The 21,588-nt window shown below is 35.8% G+C and overlaps 1 protein-coding gene across 1 annotated transcript in view; it reads left to right on the forward strand.

Moving 5' to 3' along the window:
• The first annotated feature begins 2,727 nt into the window (after positions 1 to 2,727).
• NDFIP2 (Nedd4 family interacting protein 2) overlaps positions 2,728 to 21,588 on the forward strand; it is a 98,437-nt gene continuing 79,576 nt past the window's right edge. Inside the window, exon 1 of the mRNA XM_031958546.1 lies at positions 2,728 to 2,874. Coding sequence (XP_031814406.1) covers positions 2,833 to 2,874 — 42 coding nt within the window. The 5' untranslated portion in view covers positions 2,728 to 2,832. The remainder of the gene's footprint in view (positions 2,875 to 21,588) is intronic.

Consider the following 21,588-nt stretch of genomic DNA (forward strand, 5'->3'; position numbering starts at 1 on the left):
CCTGTCAGTCAGATTTGAATCTGGATCTTCCTAAGTCTAGCCCTCTAGTATTGTACACTAGTTTGTGTAATCACTGAGGATTCCTAATAACTTCTTTCATAAGTAACAGCTAAGACTTATACAATCACTTTAAGATATATAGAGCATTTTACATACATTACCTCATTTGATCCTTACACAAACCTTGGGAGTGAACAGCTCTTAATTATTCTCATTTTACAAATGAGAAAAAGGAGGCAGCCAGTAACCGAATTTTCATTTGTTAGACATTCAGGTCTGTTTGGAAATATCTTGACTGAAAAACTGATCCTATCTGACCCTATTCCATTCTTGCATCTCAATGAAGGTTTTGGGAAACTCCTATTTTTTTTTTTTTTTTTTTTTCTGAGATGGATCGATTAATCAACAACCGTATATCGTGCCAATTATGTCTGGTGCTTTGTACTAGATACATAGCAGGAAATACATGTTTAAACAAATGAAAGCCCTTGCTCTCCAGAATCTTATATTCTGACCTACCCTTATAAAATGTATACAAAAGAATATTTCAGCACTTTTGGGTTTGAAGAGTTCTTTTGTATATACAGGATGTCCCAACAAGGTGTATAATTGCACCAAGACTTTTGGGACACCCCGTTATCACCTTATTCAAACCTCACAACAACCTTAAAAGGTACAGGTGCAATGATCTAGGTAAGAGTGCTGAGGCAGAACCTCCTTAACTCCCGAGTTAAGTGATTTGGACGTCATCAGATTACATGGCTAATTAGTATCTGGCTCCCAAATTAAGCACTCCATCCATTCCTCTCTCTCTCTCTTTTTTTTTAATTAAAAACTGGGGGTGAGAGGTAGGGAAATCCAAGATATGGGATAAGGCTTTGTCGTGTGTGTGTGTGTGTGTGTGTGTGTGTGGTGTGTGTGTAAACAGAAACCCATAGCCATGGCAGGTAAAAAGTTTCATTTTCGCAGTCACTGCCTACGCCATGGATGGGCCACTACCAACTAAGTCAGCTCTTCCTCCTCCTCCTCCTCTTTCCCTTCTCTTCTTCCTCCTCCTCCTTCTCTTTCCCTTCTCTTCCTCCTCCTCCTCCTCCTCCTCTTTCCCTTCTCTTCCTCCTCCTCCTCCTCCTCCTCTTTCTCTTCTCTTCTTCCTCCTCCTCCTCTTTCCCTTCTCTTCTTCCTCCTCCTCCTCTTCTTTCCCTTCTCTTCTTCCTCCTCCTCCTTCTCTTTTCCTTCTCCTCCTCCTTCTCTTTTCCTTCTCCTCCTCCTCCTCTTTCCCTTCTCTTCTTCCTCCTCCTCCTCTTCTTCCCCTTCTCTTCTTCCTCCTCCTCCTTCTCTTTTCCTTCTCCTCCTCCTTCTCTTTCCCTTCTCTTCCTCCTCCTCTTTCCCTTCTCTTCTTCCTCCTCCTCCTTCTCTTTTCCTTCTCCTCCTCCTCCTCTTTCCCTTCTCTTCTTCCTCCTCCTCCTCTTCTTTCCCTTCTCTTCTTCCTCCTCCTCCTTCTCTTTTCCTTCTCCTCCTCCTTCTCTTTCCCTTCTCCTCCTCCTCCTCTTTCCCTTCTCTTTTCCTTCTCCTCCTCCTCCTCTTTCCTTCTCCTTCTTCCTCCTCCTCCTCTTCTTTCCCTTCTCTTCTTCCTCCTCCTCCTTCTCTTTTCCTTCTCCTCCTCCTTCTCTTTCCCTTCTCTTCCTCCTCCTCTTTCCCTTCTCTTCTTCCTCCTCCTCCTTCTCTTTTCCTTCTCCTCCTCCTCCTCTTTCCCTTCTCTTCTTCCTCCTCCTCCTCTTCTTCCCTTCTCTTCTTCCTCCTCCTCCTTCTCTTTTCCTTCTCCTCCTCCTTCTCTTTCCCTTCTCTTCCTCCTCCTCTTCCCTTCTCTTCTTCCTCCTCCTCCTTCTCTTTTCCTTCTCCTCCTCCTCCTCTTTCCCTTCTCTTCTTCCTCCTCCTCCTCTTCTTTCCCTTCTCTTCTTCCTCCTCCTCCTTCTCTTTTCCTTCTCCTCCTCCTTCTCTTTCCCTTCTCCTCCTCCTCCTCTTTCCCTTCTCTTTTCCTTCTCCTCCTCCTCCTCTTTCCCTTCTCTTCTTCCTCCTCCTCCTCTTCTTTCCCTTCTCTTCTTCCTCCTCCTCCTTCTCTTTTCCTTCTCCTCCTCCTTCTCTTTCCCTTCTCCTCCTCCTCCTCTTTCCCTTCTCTTCTTCCTCCTCCTCCTTCTCTTTTCCTTCTCCTCCTCCTCCTCTTTCCCTTCTCTTCTTCCTCCTCCTCCTCTTCTTTCCCTTCTCTTCTTCCTCCTCCTCCTTCTCTTTGGGCTTCTCCTCCTCCCTTCCTCCCTTCTCCTCCTCCCCTCTGTCCCTTCTCTTTTCCTTCTCCTCCTCCTCCTCTTTCCCTTCTCTTCTTCCCCTCCCTCCCCTCTTCTCCCTTCTCTTCTTCCTCCTCCTCCTTCTCTTTTCCTTCTCCTCCTCCTTCTCTTTCCCTTCTCTTCCTCCTCCTCCTCCTTTCTCTCTAGGTCTCTTTCCTACTCCTACGCAACCAGAGTCTCTACTTGGAAACTAAGGATCTCTTTTAAAAAAATAATAAGAGCGCCACTAAGCATGCGCGTGCCTCCCAGCGGCGCATGCTCAGTACCTCAGGCAGGTTCCCGATGAGGGCTGCATCGCCTCGTACTGACCACGGACAGCGCGGAGGGCTCGGCTCGGGCAGGAAGTGAGTCTGCTCAGTCAGGAGGCGGCGGCGGCGGCGGCGGCGGCAGCGGGAGCCTCAGCTTCCGAGAGCCCCGGGGTCTGGGACCCCTCCTCGCTCTCTTCCCCCCCAGCCCTTCCCTAGCTCGGGAGGTTCCTGAAAGACCAGCAAGGATGGATCTTCACAAGCCGATGACTACTCGCCGCTACCAAATGGTGAGTGAATCCGACGGTCGGTCCCCTTCGGGGCAGAGTCTCTCTTTGGGAGCTGTCCCCCAGTCCGGGCCGCGCAGCCGGAGGAGGCGCGTCCCTCCCCCGGGGAAGCCCGTCCCGGGCCGGCTCGGGGCTCGCCCTGGGAGCTCGCGCGCTCCCTCCCCCCCCCCCCCTCCCTCCCCCTCCCCCTCCCCCTCCCCTCCCCCCCCCCGCCTCCGCCTTGAAATCAGTTTTCGTTGCTCCGGCTTCTTCCTTCCTTGCCTCCCGAAGACTTGGGTGACTCGGGCTTCCTCCGGGAAAGGATTCTCAGTCGGGGAACTCCGTGGGGGCGGGCAGGTACGTGGGAGGCGGAAACTGGGTGGGGTGGCGGATTTAGTAAACATCTGGGTTCAGCATTTGACTTGTGTTTTGGAACATTCCCCCCCACTTTGGAGTTGCCCGGGACTGATTTTGCTTCTGCTTTAATCAGACTGTGGATTCTGGAGTTAGAAAGACCCGGATTCGGAATCCTGCCATTCATTGACACTTGCCATCTGTGCGACGGGGGGCACTGTTCCTCAGCGTCTCTCGGACCCTCAGTTTCCCTATCTGTAAAATGGACCAGTTGCACTCTCCTTCCAGTTTAAAAGGGAGAAATATATGTGCAGATGACTTTAAGAGCTTTAGAAATAACCTATTGTATTAGACTGAAGCTGAGATTATGAGGCAGCTCTCCCTATCCCGTGTAGATTAGCAGTTTGTAGTCTGGAGCAGCAGTTCTCAAATTTACTTACTTAAAAGTTGACTTGGACTAACTTCTAAATTTAATTAAAAAAAAAAAAAAACTCAACGAGGTATTCCATAAACTTTCCAGGGGTAAAAGCATTTGAATAGGAGTGGAAGGGGGAGAAGCTGAAACTCAATGGCATCGAATATTCTATTGTTTTCTTTTTGCACTATTTCTCTTGCTATGTTACTTGGTTTATGGGTCTCAAATTTTACTTTGGAATGTTTACTTGCTTTGCTTCTCTAAGGATTACTCATCTTGTTTTGGTCACAGTTTACAGTGTTGTAGGGTATTGAATCTTCAAATGTGTCTAAATGCTTAGAAAATCATAAGTTAATATTTAATTGTCTTAATTATTTTAAGTATTAAGTATATCAAAAAACTCACATGACACGAGTTTTCAATAATTTAAAAAAATCTTTTAATAGTCCAACTTTCCTATATTTTATTATAAGTATTAAGTACATCAAAAAACTCACATGACACTTAAGTTTTCAGTAATTTAAAAAAAATCTTTCAATAGTCCAAAAGACTTTCCTATATTTTATTATAAGTATTAAGTATATCAAAAAACTCACTGACACTTAAGTTTTCAATAATTTAAAAAAAATCTTTTAATAGTCCAAAAGATTTTCCTATATTTTATTATAAGTATTAAGTATATCAAAAAAACTCACATGACACTTAAGTTTTCAATAATTAAAAAAAAAATCTTTTAATAGTCCAAAAGACTTTCCTATATTTTATTATAAGTATTAAGTATATCAAAAAACTCACATGACACTTAAGTTTTCAATAATTAAAAAAAATCTTTTAATAGTCCAAAAGACTTTCCTATTGCTATTTTCAAAACAGTTCTAATACTGCTTCTGTTTTTGGAGAGCCTTTTTGTTGGTGAACTTCATTAATTTTTGTATTCCACTTTTTAAAAAAATTACCCATTTTTCAGAAATTAGCAAAAATACTCTTAAAACAGAAAAATTATTTCCTTTTCTTTTTTTGTCTTTTCAAATTCTTATCCTCTGTCTTAGGAGAGAGAAGAGGAAATTAGAGGTCTTTTGAATCATTGAATTAAGTAAAGATAGATACAAAGATTCTCACTTCACTGATTTTTCATTTTCATTCTTTAGTTTCTCATATAAAGAACCCTTGGATTTGCAGGGTAAATTTAAGACATGTTAAATCATTAACAGTAATTGCCCTCTAAGAATAATTTCTCATAACTCCTATGACTAGTTAATTCCATTTTTTTTTTTTGGTTACTGAAACGAGAATACTAATGGGGGAGGGGAGGATGGAGGAGGATTATGTATGTACTTTTTTCTTTAACACATTCTCCTTCCCTCCCCCCCCAATACTTTTGGAAATATGTGAAAATCTTTATGTTTTAAAATGTCTTTAAAAAATTCTACTATACTGGTTTATTAAAAAAAAAAAACTTCTTGATACTGCTTTTTGGAGATAAATGATTTTCCAAGTACTTTCCACAGTTTGCAGTCTGACTTCCCATTTCATTTCACTGAAATGCTATCCAGATTTGCCAGTGATCTCTTAATTGCCAAATATGATGAATTTTTCTCAATCCTTATCCTCACCTAACTTCTTTGTAGCTCTTTGACTATCTCAGTCACCCTCTTCTCTTAATACTCATTTCTCTCTAGGTTTTCATGACATTGCTTTTTCCTATATTTTTTTCCCTACCTTTGAAATTACTCCTCAGTTTCATTTGCTGGGATTTTTTGCGAGGTAGTTCCTGCTACTCATGAGCATTGTCTTGAATCCTCAGCTTTCTTTAATCTGTATTATTATTATTATTACTTGGTGATCTCATCAAGTCTAATAGAATTCCTTGTCATTCCTATGCTGATGATTCTCAGATCTGTTTATTTAGCTATAAATCTCTTTCAACCTATGGACTCAGATCTCACTGGTTGTTAGACATATAAATTAGATGTCTGAAAGATCTCTTAAACTCAATATGTCCAAAATATAATTCATTGTCTTTCCCTTCCCACCTCAACTTCTAAGCTCTTCCCTCTTCTGAATTTCCTTAGTAGTGTTGAAAGTATCACCATCCTCCTTGTATCCAATCTTGCAAACTAGATGCCATTCTGGATTCTTCACTCTTTCAACCTCTCCTCTCCAATTCCAGTCAATTGCCTAGACCTGTTGATTCTATCTTCAAAACACTTTTTTCATGTGTCCTGTTCTCTCTGATACTGTCATACTCTGTTGCAGGCTGTGTTTACCTCAACCTGGATTATTTCAGTAGCCTTTTCGGAAGATCTGACTATGTCAGCTCTCCCATCTCTGCCTCTTCCTTCCATTTTCAGTAAACTCCAATAGCTCCCAATTATCTTCAGTATCAAAAATAAAACCCACTATTTGGTGTTTAAAGGTCATCTAATATTGGTCCTTTCTATCTTTCCAATTTTCTTACACCTTAATCCTCCCCCTTCAGTGACACTTATCTCAGTTATTCCTTGAAGAAGATAGTTTATTTCCCAGCTTGGGGCATTTTCACAGACTATCCCTTGTGCCTAAAATTCTCTTTCCTCATCTCCACCTCTTGATTTCCTTCAGATCTCGGCTAAAATCCCACCAAGCCTTTCTTTAACTCCACTCTCCGTGCTCATTCTTTTTCTCTTTTGATTAACTCTGATTCTGTATATATTTTGTGGATACTCTCTTGTATGTTAGGTCCCCCATTAAACCTTGAGCATTTTGAGGTTTTTTTGGTATGTCTCCAACACATAGCTCAGGATCTGGCATATTAGGTGCTTAATAAATGTTTGTCAACTTACCATATCCAAAACTGAGTTGATCTTCCCCCAATATTCTCCCTTATGACTTTTCTTTTTTTTTTTTTTTAAAATCAACTACATCACCATTTCCCCAATCTCTAGGTTGAAATCTTAGGGTTTTGTCTGATTCTTCCTTTGTTCTCATTTTTCAGAAATATTATCAAGCCCTCTTTGATTCTGTCTTTACATAATCTTTTTTTTCTGCCTCACAATATTTTTTTTACACTTCAGCCATTCTAATACCCACCTGAAAGACTACAAATAGCTTTATAAAAAAAGTCTTTTGTTTTTTACTTTTCTTTCCTTAAATCCATTCTTCATATGAATCTTTTGCATAGATCTGGTAATATCTTTTTTGCTGATAAATATTCAGTGACTCTCAGGGGTCCTCAAACTTTTTAAATAGGAGGCCAGTTCACTGTCCCTCTGACTGTTGGAGGGCCAGTCTTTAGTAAAAACAAAAACTTTGTTTTGTGGGCTTTTAAATAAAGAAACTTCATAGCCCTGGGTGAGGGGGGGATAATTGTCCTCAGCTGCTGCGTCTGGCCCGTGGGCCTTAGTTTGAGGACCCCTGCCTAAGCCCTCCACCCTAGCTTTGCCCTATTTTTTTCAGTCTTATCTCCCACCTGCCACAAACTTGACACCTTGTGTCATTTAAATTGTACATTTTCTTTTTTTAATAATAACTTTTTATTTTCAAAACACCTGCAAAGACAGCTTTCAACATTTACTCTTCTAAAATCTTATGTTCCAAATTTCTCCCTTTTCCCCCCACCCCATCCCCCAGACAGCAAGTAATCCAGTATAGGTTAAACATGTGCAATTCTGATAAACATATTTCCATATTTATCATAATGCATAAGAAAAATCAGATCATGTGGAGGAGGAAGGAATTTGTGACCAAAGAAGAAGTTGATATCATTATTGATCACAAAATAGATAATTTTGATTATATTAAAAAGTTTTTGTACAAACAAAACTAATGCAGAGAAGATTAGAAGAGAAGCAATAAACTGGGAAAACATTTTTACATTCAGAGGTTCTGATAAAGGCCTCATTTCTAAAATATATTCAGAATTAACTCAGATTTATAAGAATTCAAGCCATTCTCCAATTGATAAATGGTCAAAGGATATGAAGTCAGTTTTCAGATAAAGAAATTGAAACTATTTCTAGTCATATGGAAAGGTGCTCCAAATCACTATTGATCAAAGAAATGCAAATGAGGACAATTCTGAGATACCACTCCACACCTGTCAGATTGGCTAAAATGAAAATCTTTTCCTGAAAAGATAATGACTAATATTCCATATTGGAGGGGATGTGGAAAAGCAGGAACACTGATATATTGTTGGTGGAACTGTGAAGGGATTCAACCATTCTGGAGAGCAATTTGGAACTATGCTCAAAAATATGCATATCCTTTGACCCAGCAATGTTTCTACTGGGCTTATTTTTTTTTTTTATTTTTTTTTTATTTAATAGCCTTTTATTTACAGGATATATACATAGGTAGCTTTACAGCATTAACAATTGCCAAACCTCTTGTTCCAATTTTTCACCTCTTACTCCCCCACCCCCTCCCCTAAATGTCAGGATGACCAGTAGATGTTAAAATATATTAAAATATAACTTAGATACACAATAAGTATACATGACCAAAACATTATTTTGCTGTACAAAAAGAATCAGACTCTGAATTATTGTACAATTAGCTTTCTACTGGGCTTATAAAGAGATCTGAAAGAAAGGAAAGTGAGCCACATGTCCAAAAAATGTTTGTGGCGGTCCTTTTTGTAGTGGCTAGAAACTGGAAACTGAATGGATGTCCATTAATTGGAGAATGGCTGAATAAGTTTGGTAAATGAATATTATGGAATATTATTGTTCTGTAAGAAATAACCAACAGGATGATATCAGAGAGGGTTGGAGAGAGTTACATTAATTGATGCTAAGTGAAATGAGCAGAATCAGGAGATCATTATACATGGCAACAACAATACTATGTGATGATCAATTCTTATGGATATGGCTCTCTTGGACAGTGAGATGATTCAAACCAGTTCTAATTGCTCATTGATGAAGAGAACCATCTGCACCCAGAGAGAGGCCTGTGGGAACTGAGTGTGCACCACAACATAGCATTTTCATGTTTTCTTTTGATGTTTGCTTGCATTTTGTTTTCCTTTTCAGGTTTTTTTTCTTTTTAGATCTGATTTTTCTTGTGCAGCAAGATAACTATGTGTGTGTGTATGATTTAATATATATTTTTAACATATTTAATATGTATTGGATTACCTGCCATCTAGGGGAGGGAAGGGGTGAGGGGAAGGTGAGAAAAATTTGGAACAGAAAGTTTTGCAAGGGTCATTGTTGAAATATTACCCATCAATGTTTTGTAATTACCCATCCATGTTTTGCTTTAATAAAAAAAAAATCAGATCAAAAAAGGGAAAAACTGAGAAAGAAAGAAAAAAGCAAGCAAACACAATAAAAAAAGTGAAAATACTCTGTTGTGATCCACATTTAGTCCCTATAGTCTTCCTTCTGGATGCAGATGGCTCTCTATCACATGGATATTGAAATTGATTCCCCCCCACCCCCCCCACCCCCCACCCCGCTTAACTGGGACAATTGGGATTAAATGACTTGCCCAGAGTCACACAGTTAGGAAGTGTTAAGTGTCTGAAGTCAAATTTGAACTCATTTCCTGCTGACTTCAGGGCTAGTGCTCTACCCCCTACACCAACTCCTGCCCCCAATTTTTAAAAAAAATGCTCTGAATTACATCTTCCCCTCCCCAGTCCTCCCATGTATTAGTACACAGCGGATGCTTTAGTACAGGCAAGATAGAAAGTTTAGATAAAGTAGCCTTTGCCTTTATGGAGTTTACAATCCAGTGTGGGGTGGGTTGGAAAGGGACTAAGATAGCAGCACAACACACTACAGTACCCAATATTATGTGTCCTAGGTCACTTCAGCCTGACACAGATCAGTCACTTTAAAGGATAAGAAGGAATTCAGAAGAGAGGTGGTGAGGAAAGCCTAACCAGGCGTGGTGTAGATCATGAAAAAAGGCAGTGAGGTGGTAGGGTGCTTGGTGTTCTTAGAAAAGAGAGCAAACCTGTTTGGCTAGTGCATAGAGTTCACAAAGGGGAATAATATAGTAACAATAGATCATGTTTATATAGCCACTGAAGATTAAAACAATTTTATTTTTTTCCTCCCAGTATTATTCATCTCCCCCTCCCCTAACCTATTTAGCAAATTAAACAAATGCTTCAGAAAATAAAATTGTTAAGTACAATGATGCATGCAGAGTTTGGCAAAACAAATGTCCATATTGTCCCTGTCTGATGGTGTGCCTCATGCTGCATTTTCATGTGTCACCTTTTCACAGAAGGTTAGTGGTGTGTTTTGTATTCATTCTTTTGAATATCATTGCATTGATTAGAATTTTATTTAATCTTTCATATTTGTTTTTCTCTATAATGTTTTCATTGTTATATTCTCCTAGTTCTGCTCACTTCATTCTGTATCACTTCATAGATCTGCCAGTTTCCTTTATAAATTGTTTATTTTGTCATTTCTAATGGCCCACTAATAATCTATTATATTCATATACCATAATTTGTTAGCTATTTCCTAAATGGAAGACAATCTCTTGGCTTCCAGTTTTTGGTTCCTACAAAAAAAAGTTTTTTTTAACTAATAGAGCCTTTTTCTCTTGATTTTTCTGGAGTATCAGCTTAGTACAAACAGAAGACAGAATACAGAATAAATACAAATTAAGGACTATGGATCTCCTTTTTTACTGTGTTAGTTAGGCCAAAGGGTATGTATACATTAGTTACTCTTTGGACAAAGTTCCAAATTGTTTTTTATATGGCTAGACTAATTCATAGCTATACCAAGTGTACCAATATACCTGTTTTGCTGAAGTCCCTTCAATATTTGTCATTTTCCTTTTTTGTCAGTTTTGTCAGTCTCAAGTCACTTTATCTTTCTCTAATTTGTGGTTTAGTGCACTTAAAAATATGGTTAGTTCTTTGACTTTATTGGGGAATGATTTTTAGTTTCATGCATTAGAATCTGTTCCTTATATATCTTAGATAAGAAATTTTTTAAAAGAAAACTGCTGCAAATTTTTTTATCCAATTACTGTTTCCTTTCAGTTTTAACTGTGTTTGATTTTGTATTTTATGTAGTCAAAATTTTCAGTTTTATTTTTATTTTTTGATCCTATTGTTTTTGTCATGAACTCTTCTTCTAGTGATAAATCTGAAAAGTAATTTCTTGCTTGCTTCTCTAATTTATGTTATGACTTTATGTTTAAGCCACATACCATTTGGAATTTATCTTGGAATATGGTGTGAAGTATTGTTCTTAAACCTAATTTCTGCTAGACTGCTTGCTGTTCAGCTATTGTCAAATAATGAATCTTTTCTTCAGTAACTGGAGTCTTTGAGCTTATCAAACGTTGTGTTTGTTTCTTGTTGTATAATGAATCTGTTGCACTGAAAGATTATTTCTTTGTTCCTTTTTTGTAAACTAGTATCAAATGATCTTAATAAGTTTTTTGTACAACAGTTTGAGATCTTTTACAGATAAGGCCCTCTTCCTTCCCACTTCTTTTCATCATTTCCTTGAGATTCTTAATTTTTTGTTCCTCTATATAAATTTTATTATATTTTCTGGTCCTATAAAATATTCTTTGAGTAGTTTGTTTGATATTGAATTAGGTATTGAATAAGTAAATTATCCTGTGCCTTTCTACTTCCTTGCCTTTATTCATGCTCTTCCATATATCTGGATATCTTCCCTGCTTTTATTTATTGATCCATTTTTTAAAACCCAACTTCCAGGTCCAGTGTACATACTATCTTTTATAGTGGATTGGAAGGATATCTTGTTTTGGGGGATAATAATAATTTTCCATATTAAGTTTTGAATACCAGCTCAGTAATTTGTTTTGTAATAATCTAAATTTGGAGAATTACACTTTTTTTTTTTAGCTATAGTAACTTTTGAAGACAGTTTATCAAAGTCAGAGGTATTATAATTCATAGGCATTAACACATTAACAACATGCATCTTTGAAATACTGTAGAAGAAAAAAATTAAAATAATAGATAATCCAACTATACTTTTCTGGTAATGTAGAGATAGCAGTTAGAACAAAGGAAATCATGATAAGAGATACAAATTTAAGTAAAGGTAGTTGTTAAAGCCATGCAATGACTTCCCTGAAGGAAAGAATATAGTGAAAGAATTAATTGAAAGCTGAAGACTTGAAAGACCATGTGGTACAGAGGAAAAGCTCATTGTACTTGAAGTCACCACCTTAATTAAAATCCTGGCTCTGTTACTAATTGCCTTTGTAACTTTGTAACCTTTGTAATTTCCCTGGGTTTCAATTTTCTCAACTCCATCAGTTCTTATCACGCAGTACTGTTCTATTACTTTTCTATTACCTTTTTAAAAATTACTTCCTAATTGATGGGCATCTCTTTGACTTTTATTTCTTTACTACTATTAAAAAAAGAGTTTCTGTAAGGATTTTTTCTACATTTAGAACTTTCTCCTTTTATCTTTTTGAGGTATAGGCCTAATACTATTATAGACAAAGACTATGCCCATTTTATTCTCTTTGCATAGGTGCAAATTGCTTTCTAGTATGACGATACTATCATCATCATTGTGCATATAAGTGCCTATTTTCCCATAGCCAGAGTAATAACATTGACATTTTCCTTTTTTGTCAATTAGATCAGTAGGATGTGTGTGAGATTGAACCTCAAAGTTGCTTTAGTTTGCATTTCTTTAATTATTAGTAATTTGGAGCATTGGATAGAATGGGGAATGAAAATGTTGAAGGCTTGAGGAAAAAAAAGACGTTTTGGAATACCTTCTAGAGAGAATGAGAAAGGATCAAATAGGAAAGAACAAAAAGATTACATTCCTGTAGTGAAAACTCAATTGAAATCAGATGACATAAATTTGTACTGTACACAGTCACTTTGGTTGTGTGAGTACTATAACTTTGGTACTAGCAACTGATATGTAAATAAAATGAATTACCATGTAATATGTAAAAGAATCTTGAGAAAACAAGTTTTTTCTTAAAGTCTTTTTTTTCCTATTTAATATGTACTTAGAACAATTTAAAAATATTCCTTTATTTCTTTAAACTCATTTTCCCTTCAAACGTTTTCCCTTTCCTTTCACATTTCAATCTGATTGTCCTAATTGTTGGTTTTTATAAAATTTTAGTAATGTAAATGTGTGTGAAGGGAAACTGTTTATCGGTTTAAAAGTAAAATAATTTTTTGGAGGGGGAGGAAATTTGAAAGGACTTTCCCCACCTCCATTATCTTTTAGTTTATGTACAATTCCATTTCCTGTATTAACATACTTACTACCAAGAGATAGGAATCTTAGCTAGAAACTTTATTGTTTAAGGTTTTATTACTGTTAGTCTTAGAATTGCCATGACTAAGTGAAGCTAGAATCTTAGACTGAAGGAAATTCCATTTCACATATTTGTCATGTCATAACTAAAGTAAAAAATTAAATTTTACTGATATAAACAATTTTTTAGAAAAACATTTGAAACAGGGAGAACTAAGATCAGGATGGTAATCATACTTTTTTTTTTTTCATGTGTAAGCTCTCATTACAACTTAAAATATTTTAATCTGTTTTGAGAAAGCATACTTTTTTTGTATGGCATATATTATTTTTTTCCCTCAATAGCATTTTATTTTTCCAATTACTTGTAAAGATAGTTTTCAACATTTATTTTTGTAAGATTTTGAGTTCTAAATTTTTTCTTCCTTCTCTATCTTTTGTCACCATGACAGTAAGCAATCTGATATAAATTAAATATGTACAATCCTTTTAAACATATTTCCCTATTTGTCATGTTGTGAAAGAAAAATCAGAACAAAAGAAAAAACTAAAGAATAAAAAAGCAAACATTCTTCCATCTTCATTCAGCCTCTATAGCTCTCTCTCTGGATGCTGATGGCATTTTCCATTTCACGGCCATTGGAATTGTCTTAGATCATTGCATTGCTGAGAAGAAGTAAGTGTATCATAATTGATTATTACATAATCTTGCTGTTAGTCTGTACAATGTTCTCATTTCACTCAGCATCAATTCATGTAAATCTTTCCAGGCTTTTCTGAAATTTAGCCTGCTGATCATTTCTTATAGAACAATAATATTCCATTATATTCATATATTATAATTTATTCAGCTATTCATCAATTTTTTGGGCATCCATTCAATTTCCAATTCCTTCAAATTCCAATTCCCAAAATAGCTACTACAAACATTTTTGCACAAATGCATCCTTTTCCCTCTTTTGTGATCTCTTTGGGATTAAGACCCAGTGGATTAAAGGCTATGAACAGTTGTATAGCCCTTTGGCATAGATCCAAATTGCTCTCCAGAATGGCTGGATCAATTCACAACTCCAACAGTGCATTAGTGTCCTAGTTTTCCTACATCCCCTCCATCCTTTCCTGTCATCTTAGCCAGTCTGATAGATTTGAGATGGTGCCACAGAATTTTAATGGCATATATTTTCAAGGGAAACATCTTTTTTTTTTTTTTTTATTTTGTTTTTAAGTCTTTATTTATTTAATAGCCTTTTATTTACAGGTTATATGTATGGGTAATTTTACAGCATTAACAATTGCCAAACCTCTTGTTCCAATTTTTCACCTCTTACCCCCCACCGCCTCCCCCAGATGGCAGGATGACCAGTAGATATTAAATATATTAAAATATAAATTAGATACACAATAAGTATACATGACCAAACTGTTATTTTGCTGTACAAAAAGAATCTGAAATACTGTACAATTAGCTTGTGAAGGAAATCAAAAATGCAGGTGGGCATAAATATAGGGATTGGGAATTCAATGTAATGGTTTTTAGTCATCACCCAGAGTTCTTTCTCTGGGCGTAGCTGGTTCAGTTCATTACTGCTCCATTGGAAATGATTTGGTTGATCTCATTGCTGAGGATGGCCAGGTCCATCAGAACTGGTCATCATCTAGTATTGTTGTTGAAGTATATAATGATCTCCTGGTCCTGCTCATTTCACTCAGCATCAGTTCGTGTAAGTCTCTCCAGGCCTTTCTGAAATCATCCTGTTGGTCATTTCTTACAGAACAATAATATTCCATAATATTCATATACCACAATTTATTCAGCCATTCTCCAACTGATGGGCATCCACTCAGTTTCCAGTTCCTAGCCACTACAAAAAGGGCTGCCACAAACATTCGTGCACATACAGGTCCCTTTAAGGGAAACATCTTTTAAACATGATTTTTATTTTCAGGAAAAGAGAAAATGTTAAAGGAAAATGTTATACTATTAGTGCAATTTAAAAAAAAATAATTGTTAGACTGTTAAACCTTATTAGAAAGGGAGCCATCATTTTACAAACTATTTTCACATTATTAGATAAGCATTAATTAACTAATGGCAAAGTCACGTTTTGAATACATCTATTTTACCAATAATAACTAAGGAGGCAAATACTTTTGTTAGACATTAAATTTTTAACATTATTGATAATCTTGATTGAGTGTGACAAATATAAATACTTGTTGAATTATTTAAAAAATAAATATTTAATGAAGTGTCAGAATATTTTTTAAAATTGACATTGAATGATTATTACAAAATTTGGTAAATCATGTAATGTGAAAAAATAGGATGTGCTTATTATGTTAATATTAAAGTAATTATACTAAGTTAATAATGCAAAAAAATTTTTGTTGTTGTTGAAATTTGTATTGATGAGTAGCTTATGATTATTTTCATGTTGTAACTACTTTGGGGTTATTTTACCACCTGTGCAAATTAGAGTGCATTTGATTTAAAGCTTTAATTAGGAAAATTTAATTCATTTTCTTCCCTACGGAAGTCTATTATTATTTCATTTAACATGTAACTTCAACTTAATAAATTCAATCAGAAATTATTACTTATAGTATTATCATACAATTAAGATACATTAGGTATTATTATTGATAATGACCTTGAAGTCCTGAAATAACTCTAACTTAAAAAGAGTACCTGAATTCTTTGTGCATAAAAATGTGACCATATATTTATGCTCCACAAATACTAGCTATTATAAATTTAAACTGAATATCATATTTAAAAAACTTAATAATATCATATATGTCAACTTTTCATTTAAAAAATGTGATTAATCAGATAGGCATTATATTAAAAGTCATATAAATGTTAGTAGTTATGGAGGATTTATGGTCCCTCTACTAGTGAAGAAATTACCTTTATGAGGTTATAGATTTGAATGAGATGAAGTGAAATCTCTCAAAACAGTTGTAAAAGTCGAGTAAGGCTTCATCTACTTCAGAGTTGGAGTAGGTCTGAAGGTCCTTGAGCATTGACCCTAAGTTCCCTTCTTGCTATCCTTCCATGACATCATTTTCTCCCTACTTCAGTCAAATATGGGCAACTGTGTACTTATTGGCCAAGTTCAATTTCTTGGGTAGTTTCCACATTTAGAATGTAAGACCCTCAGCCAATGAGGATGATGGTCAGTGATGGGAGGGTATTTGCCTTAGGAAATATTTAAAGTGTAAAACTTGTCCCAAAAGATGCCTTTTCTTTTCCGTTGCTTGCTTGACAGAAGGAACTCCCGCTTCTCACCGAGAATGTATAATAAACTTTTGTTTTGCTCCTAGAGATCTCTCCAGCCACACAGATTCATTGATATGAGTTTAGTTTTTGTTTTTAGATAGCATATAAGTATGTACTTTAATGAGTTTACCCACTCCATTTGGAAGAACTACTTTTGAGAAAGGTCCCCCTCTATTTTCCATTCTCTCCTAATACCTCCCAATTTCTAGGCAGATTGGGGAAGGTTAGGAGCTGTTACTTGAGTGAGGTGGAAAGACATTTACTCACTAAAATCCCCATTTGAAATTTAAAATGTAATTCTTCATAGAAACACTGTTAGAAAGAATGATTAGGTTCTAGAGCCTCATTAGTATTTGCAAGAGTAAGGGTTAAATAGAATTTTATGGTTGGGAACCCAACCACTCTTACTAACATTCTTTCACGCGGGAAAATGTGTTCTGAAGCTTCTGTGATTTCCAGACTTTGCATATGAAGGCTGCCCTGCCTTGTACCCCTCCCATCTCCTTTAGTGATTCTCCTGGCCCACTATTTTGGGAACCTCACTCCTTCTTGCCTCACTTTACTCCTACTTCCCCAGCCCCTAACAACCTCTTCAACAGTTTTTTTCCAGTTTCCTTCCCACTCTTATCTGTTCAAGACTATGATCAGAATCCTCTCCATCATTGTTCTTGGGAAGGAATATATTAATCTCTAGTATATTTGCGTAGCTTTCCTCTATATCTCTGTAGATTTATGAACCAAAGAAACCTCTCCAGGGCCACTTCTCTATTAGAATGTATGGTCCTTTTTTTTTTTTTTTTTTCTTCCTTTTTACTTATTAGTATTATTTTATTTTTCCAGTTACATATAAAAATAGTTTTCAGCATTCATTTTTTCTAAGATTTTGAGTTCCAGATTTTTTTCTCTTTTCCTCTCTTACTTTCCCTCTCCCATGACAGCACACAGTTTGATATGGTTTATACATGAACAGTCATTTTAAACATATTTCCATATTTGTCATGTTGTGAAAGAAAAATCAGGACAAAAGGGAAAAAATGATGAGGAAAAAAAGTAAACAAAGCAAACAAACAATATACTTTCATCTGCATTCTGTCTCTGTACTTTTGGATTTAGCTGGCATTTTCTATCCCAAATCTGTTGGAATTGTGTTGGATCATCTCATTGCTGAGAAGAGCTAAATTTATCATGGATTGATTTTTATATAATCTTGCTTCATGGGTATAGTATTCTCCATTCTGCTCACTTCATTCAGCATCAGTTCATGTAAAATTTTCCAGGTTTTTCTGAAATCGGCCTGCTCCATCATTTCTTATATAATATTCCATCACATAGAAAGTATGGTTCTTGAGGGCAGAGATTATCTTTGTTTTTGTATAACAGTATTTAAAGTAAATTTGTAGAACTGACCTTGGAGCCTGCAAGATCTGAGTTCAGGTACCTTCCTTGATAAGTAACTGGCTGTATGACCCTGAGCAACTTGCTCGGATATTTGTTCTTTGTACTCTAGGTACCTCAAAGATGCTAACTTCCCACTGTAGAAATCGAATATTTCCCCATTTAGAAGTACCCTATGTCAATTAAATCCCCAGGGTTTGGCATAAATATAGTAAATACTTGGCAGGTGCTTTATCATTTATATTAATTCATCCCTCTCATAACTTAGGGACTTTGCTTGTATTTTAATGACTTATTTATTTAAATTTTAACTAATAAATTAATTAAATCTAAGACCTTAGATTAATTAGTTTTCATTTAACTAAGTACATTTATACTTTATAGTTTTCCTTTTATTTTTATTTTGACATAATTTCAAGGGTATTAATGCTGTGAAAAAGTTCAATTTCTAATTTAAAAATTGTGCATGTAGTAGACTTGACAAATATTGTAAACCTCCTTGAATATTCTTATGACTTACCACTTTCTTCGCTTTTAATTAATACTTTGTAAAATGCTTTCATTCAGGAGTCAATCTAGCAATATTTTTTGTTGAGTAATTTGTATATAGCTTATAGAATGCCTCTACAATTTGATATGCTTTTCAAAATATATTTTTGTTTCAGGATTCTTTGTCTTTGTTACAAAAGAAGATTATAAGGTGTAGGTGTATCATATGGTTTTTTCCTTTTTTCTTTTTTTTGAGGGGGTAAATTATTTGTCAAGGATCACACAGCTAATAAGTGTCTGATCACAAATTTGAACTTAGATCCTCCTGACTCTAAGGCTACTTCTCTATCTACTGTGCTACTCAGCTGCCCCCACCCAAATTGTCTTTTTATTGTTGTTGTTGTTGAGGCGATCTAGATTAAGTTATTTGAACAGGGTCACATAATAAGTGAAGCTAGATTTGAACTCAGGCCCTTCTGATTCCAGGGTCAGTACTCTTATCCACTGCTTCACCTAGTTAACCCTATGTGATACATTGTGAAAACAAAAGCCATCAATAAAACCTAAAAGAAAATTCAGCTTTGGACCTACCTGTCTTTTTACTTGATGGTAGTGATTAGGGTAGTAAGGATCTGTTGCAAAGGCACTAAATTCTGTGTGTGTGTGTGTGTGTGTATGTGTGTGTATGTGTATGTCATGTTATTATTATTGTTATTATATTTTCTGTGAGGCATGAAGATACTCTATATAAGGTTTGGGAGACTTGCAATTGCAAGTTAAGTTCTATACAGTTCATGTTATATCTAGTGAAAACTTTCTTTTTGAGAGCCTCTGAATTCAAGATCTTATATGCACATCTTAAGTAAATAGAGGTAATAAAATTGAACTACAAATTCTCTTAGCTAGCCAAAATTTAATGTCAGCCAAATTCTGCAAGCTCCATATATGATTTGCAATCTTAAGGAAATGATGGTCATAAAGCTAATACCAAATAATTCTCTTAGCTTAAATATATTTAAAAAAAATTTCTGAAAAAGTAACAAATTTAGTAATCATATAGTGTTTCTCTTTTTTTCATAATCTTTGTTTGGAATTTTGTTTTGTTTCTTCATTAATTCAATGAAGAAACATATTTTTCTAAATGTCATTTACCCCTTTTCCTCACACTTTTTTAGATTTTTATATGGAGAAATTGATTGCATTTGAAACAGTGATATTCCAAAAATATGTATTTCAGATATCTTATGCCCCAGTGCTTTTTGGCTATCTTTGGCATTGTATTGCTATATGAATGTTAATCATTATTAATTAGAGTAATAATAAGCATGTTTTACAACTAAGGGTAACTTTAGTTGCTTTAAGTATCAAGGCAGATGGCATATTTAGTTAAAACTAATAAACTCCTGAACACAGTAAGCTATGTAGAACTTAAGCTTAAAATCATGTATATATGCTATCGACTTGAAATCTTTCCCAGAAACACTTTTACAAGATCAAGAAAAATGATATGACTGGAAGTAGAGAGCTTTAGGTAATTTGGGTGAAGCTAAATTGTGGGGAAAGAATATTATAGAAGCATATATCATATTTACCATAGGCTATTTTCACTTCTGGGATCATATAGTTTAGGAATTTGTATATATGTTTTCTTATTGTTTTGCCCACACTAATACAAATTGCAACCCTTTTATATATTACTAGTCTTTGGGAATTGTTATGACTGAATTATTCATAATTCTGCAATCAGTCTGGTATTGACTGACTGTTACAGAGCACCTACAGTTGTGTCATGAGTGAAAGGTAAAAGTAGCCTATCACTGCTGCAACTGAGACAGTTATTAATATTGATGGAGTAAAGTAGAAAAATTGGGAAATCTGCAAAGGAGATATATTTAGTGCCCCTTTATATAGCATACAATAGCCTTAGCTCCTACCCACCTTCTGCTGTCTATAACTTTGCCAAAGCATTTAGACGGCAAATTTGCAACTGATGACTTCGAGATAGATTAAGGGAAAAGTAGTATAAATTCTTGGACTGATATGGATTAATATCAAAGGGTTAACTAACTGATGGTGGGAAGACAGGTATTTTTTCATGTTCACTATGTTAGGCAATTGTGAGCTTGTCTCCAATACAATTACCTATACCCTTGTCCCCAAACACTTCCTCACTTTTGCCTCCTTCCTTTGCTGTGCTCCCAACTTCCGTCCCTCTCACCCCTTCCCCTTCTAAGGTAGAAATTGGTCTCTCAAGATAATTATAACTTAAACTGTCTTATATCCAGAGAAGCTATGCAGGTACCATTAGTAAAATTCTGCCTCCCATAACATGTCATGGCTGGCTAATCTTCTTCAGAAAGAGGGGAGGTGACCAGCCTGAACCTTCTCTCGCCCAACTTCATTTTTTTTTTTTGGTGGAACCAGATAGTCATACAAGACATTCAGATATTTTATATGTTATGATCTGGGTCAAAATCACAATTGCTAGTCTTTCATATTTCTTGTCACTCTTCTGGATACCACCTTCCTGCTGGTCATTCAGGTTTGCATAATATTTGGTGTCTTTCTTGTTTAGCTTTTTACATTTTGACATCCCACATCCACATTTCCAACCAGTTTCCATATCTTGTCGGTTCTACCTCTGTACCTTTCTGATTGTCTACATCTTTTACCTTAGTTCAGACCACATCACTTCACTTGGACCATATGTATTATAATAGCCTCTTGGCCTCCTCTCTCTCCTTTTTTCTCTTTGCCAAAGTGATTTTCCAGTATAGATCTGGCTATGTTAGGATCAAATATGATTTTATCATTATTTCATCTTTAAGTGTTATATAATTATTAATATAATAGTACACATATACTATTTATAAATAAATGAATATATACATTATGTATGCTCAGAATATTTTTACTAATAGAGGTGTGTAGTCAAATAAGTTGGGAGAACACTGCTTTATGGGACCCACTTGACTCTAATAATGTTATTTATATGTATGTTTTCAGCTACTCTTGTACACGCTAAGTGTTTAGAATTCTTAGTGCCCTCTATTGGTTTATGTCACCTTATTTTTCTAACCTTATGTCATCTGCTCCCCTCTAAATAGTTTATACTTACTACTCACTGTTGTGATGCACTCACAATTTTTTGTCATTGTGTTCTTGCTTATAGAGTTTCCTGTACTTGCAGTCGTCTACATCTCCTGCTCCTTGAACTCTTTTAGTTGCTCAGACGTTTTTCAGTCATGTCCGACTCTATGATCCCATTTGGAGTTTCTTTGGCAGATAGTAGAGTAGTTTGCATATCTTTCTCTGACTCATCTTACAGATGAGGAAACTGAGACAAACAGAATTAAGTGACTTTCCCAGGGCCTCAGAACTAGGAAGTGTCTGAGGCCAGATTTGAATTCAGGAAGACGAGTCTTCTTAACTCCAGGTTTGGTTCACCATCCACTATGCCACTTGCTGCCTTGAACTCTGTAACCTAGTTTTTAAAGCCTATTACCTATCTCAAATGTTTCTTTCAAGATATTGCTAGTAATTAAATATCTAATTTCCTTTGACTTTAC

The sequence above is a fragment of the Sarcophilus harrisii genome, chromosome 3 (genome assembly GCF_902635505.1).
Source record: "Sarcophilus harrisii chromosome 3, mSarHar1.11, whole genome shotgun sequence".
Lineage (NCBI taxonomy): Eukaryota > Metazoa > Chordata > Mammalia > Dasyuromorphia > Dasyuridae > Sarcophilus > Sarcophilus harrisii.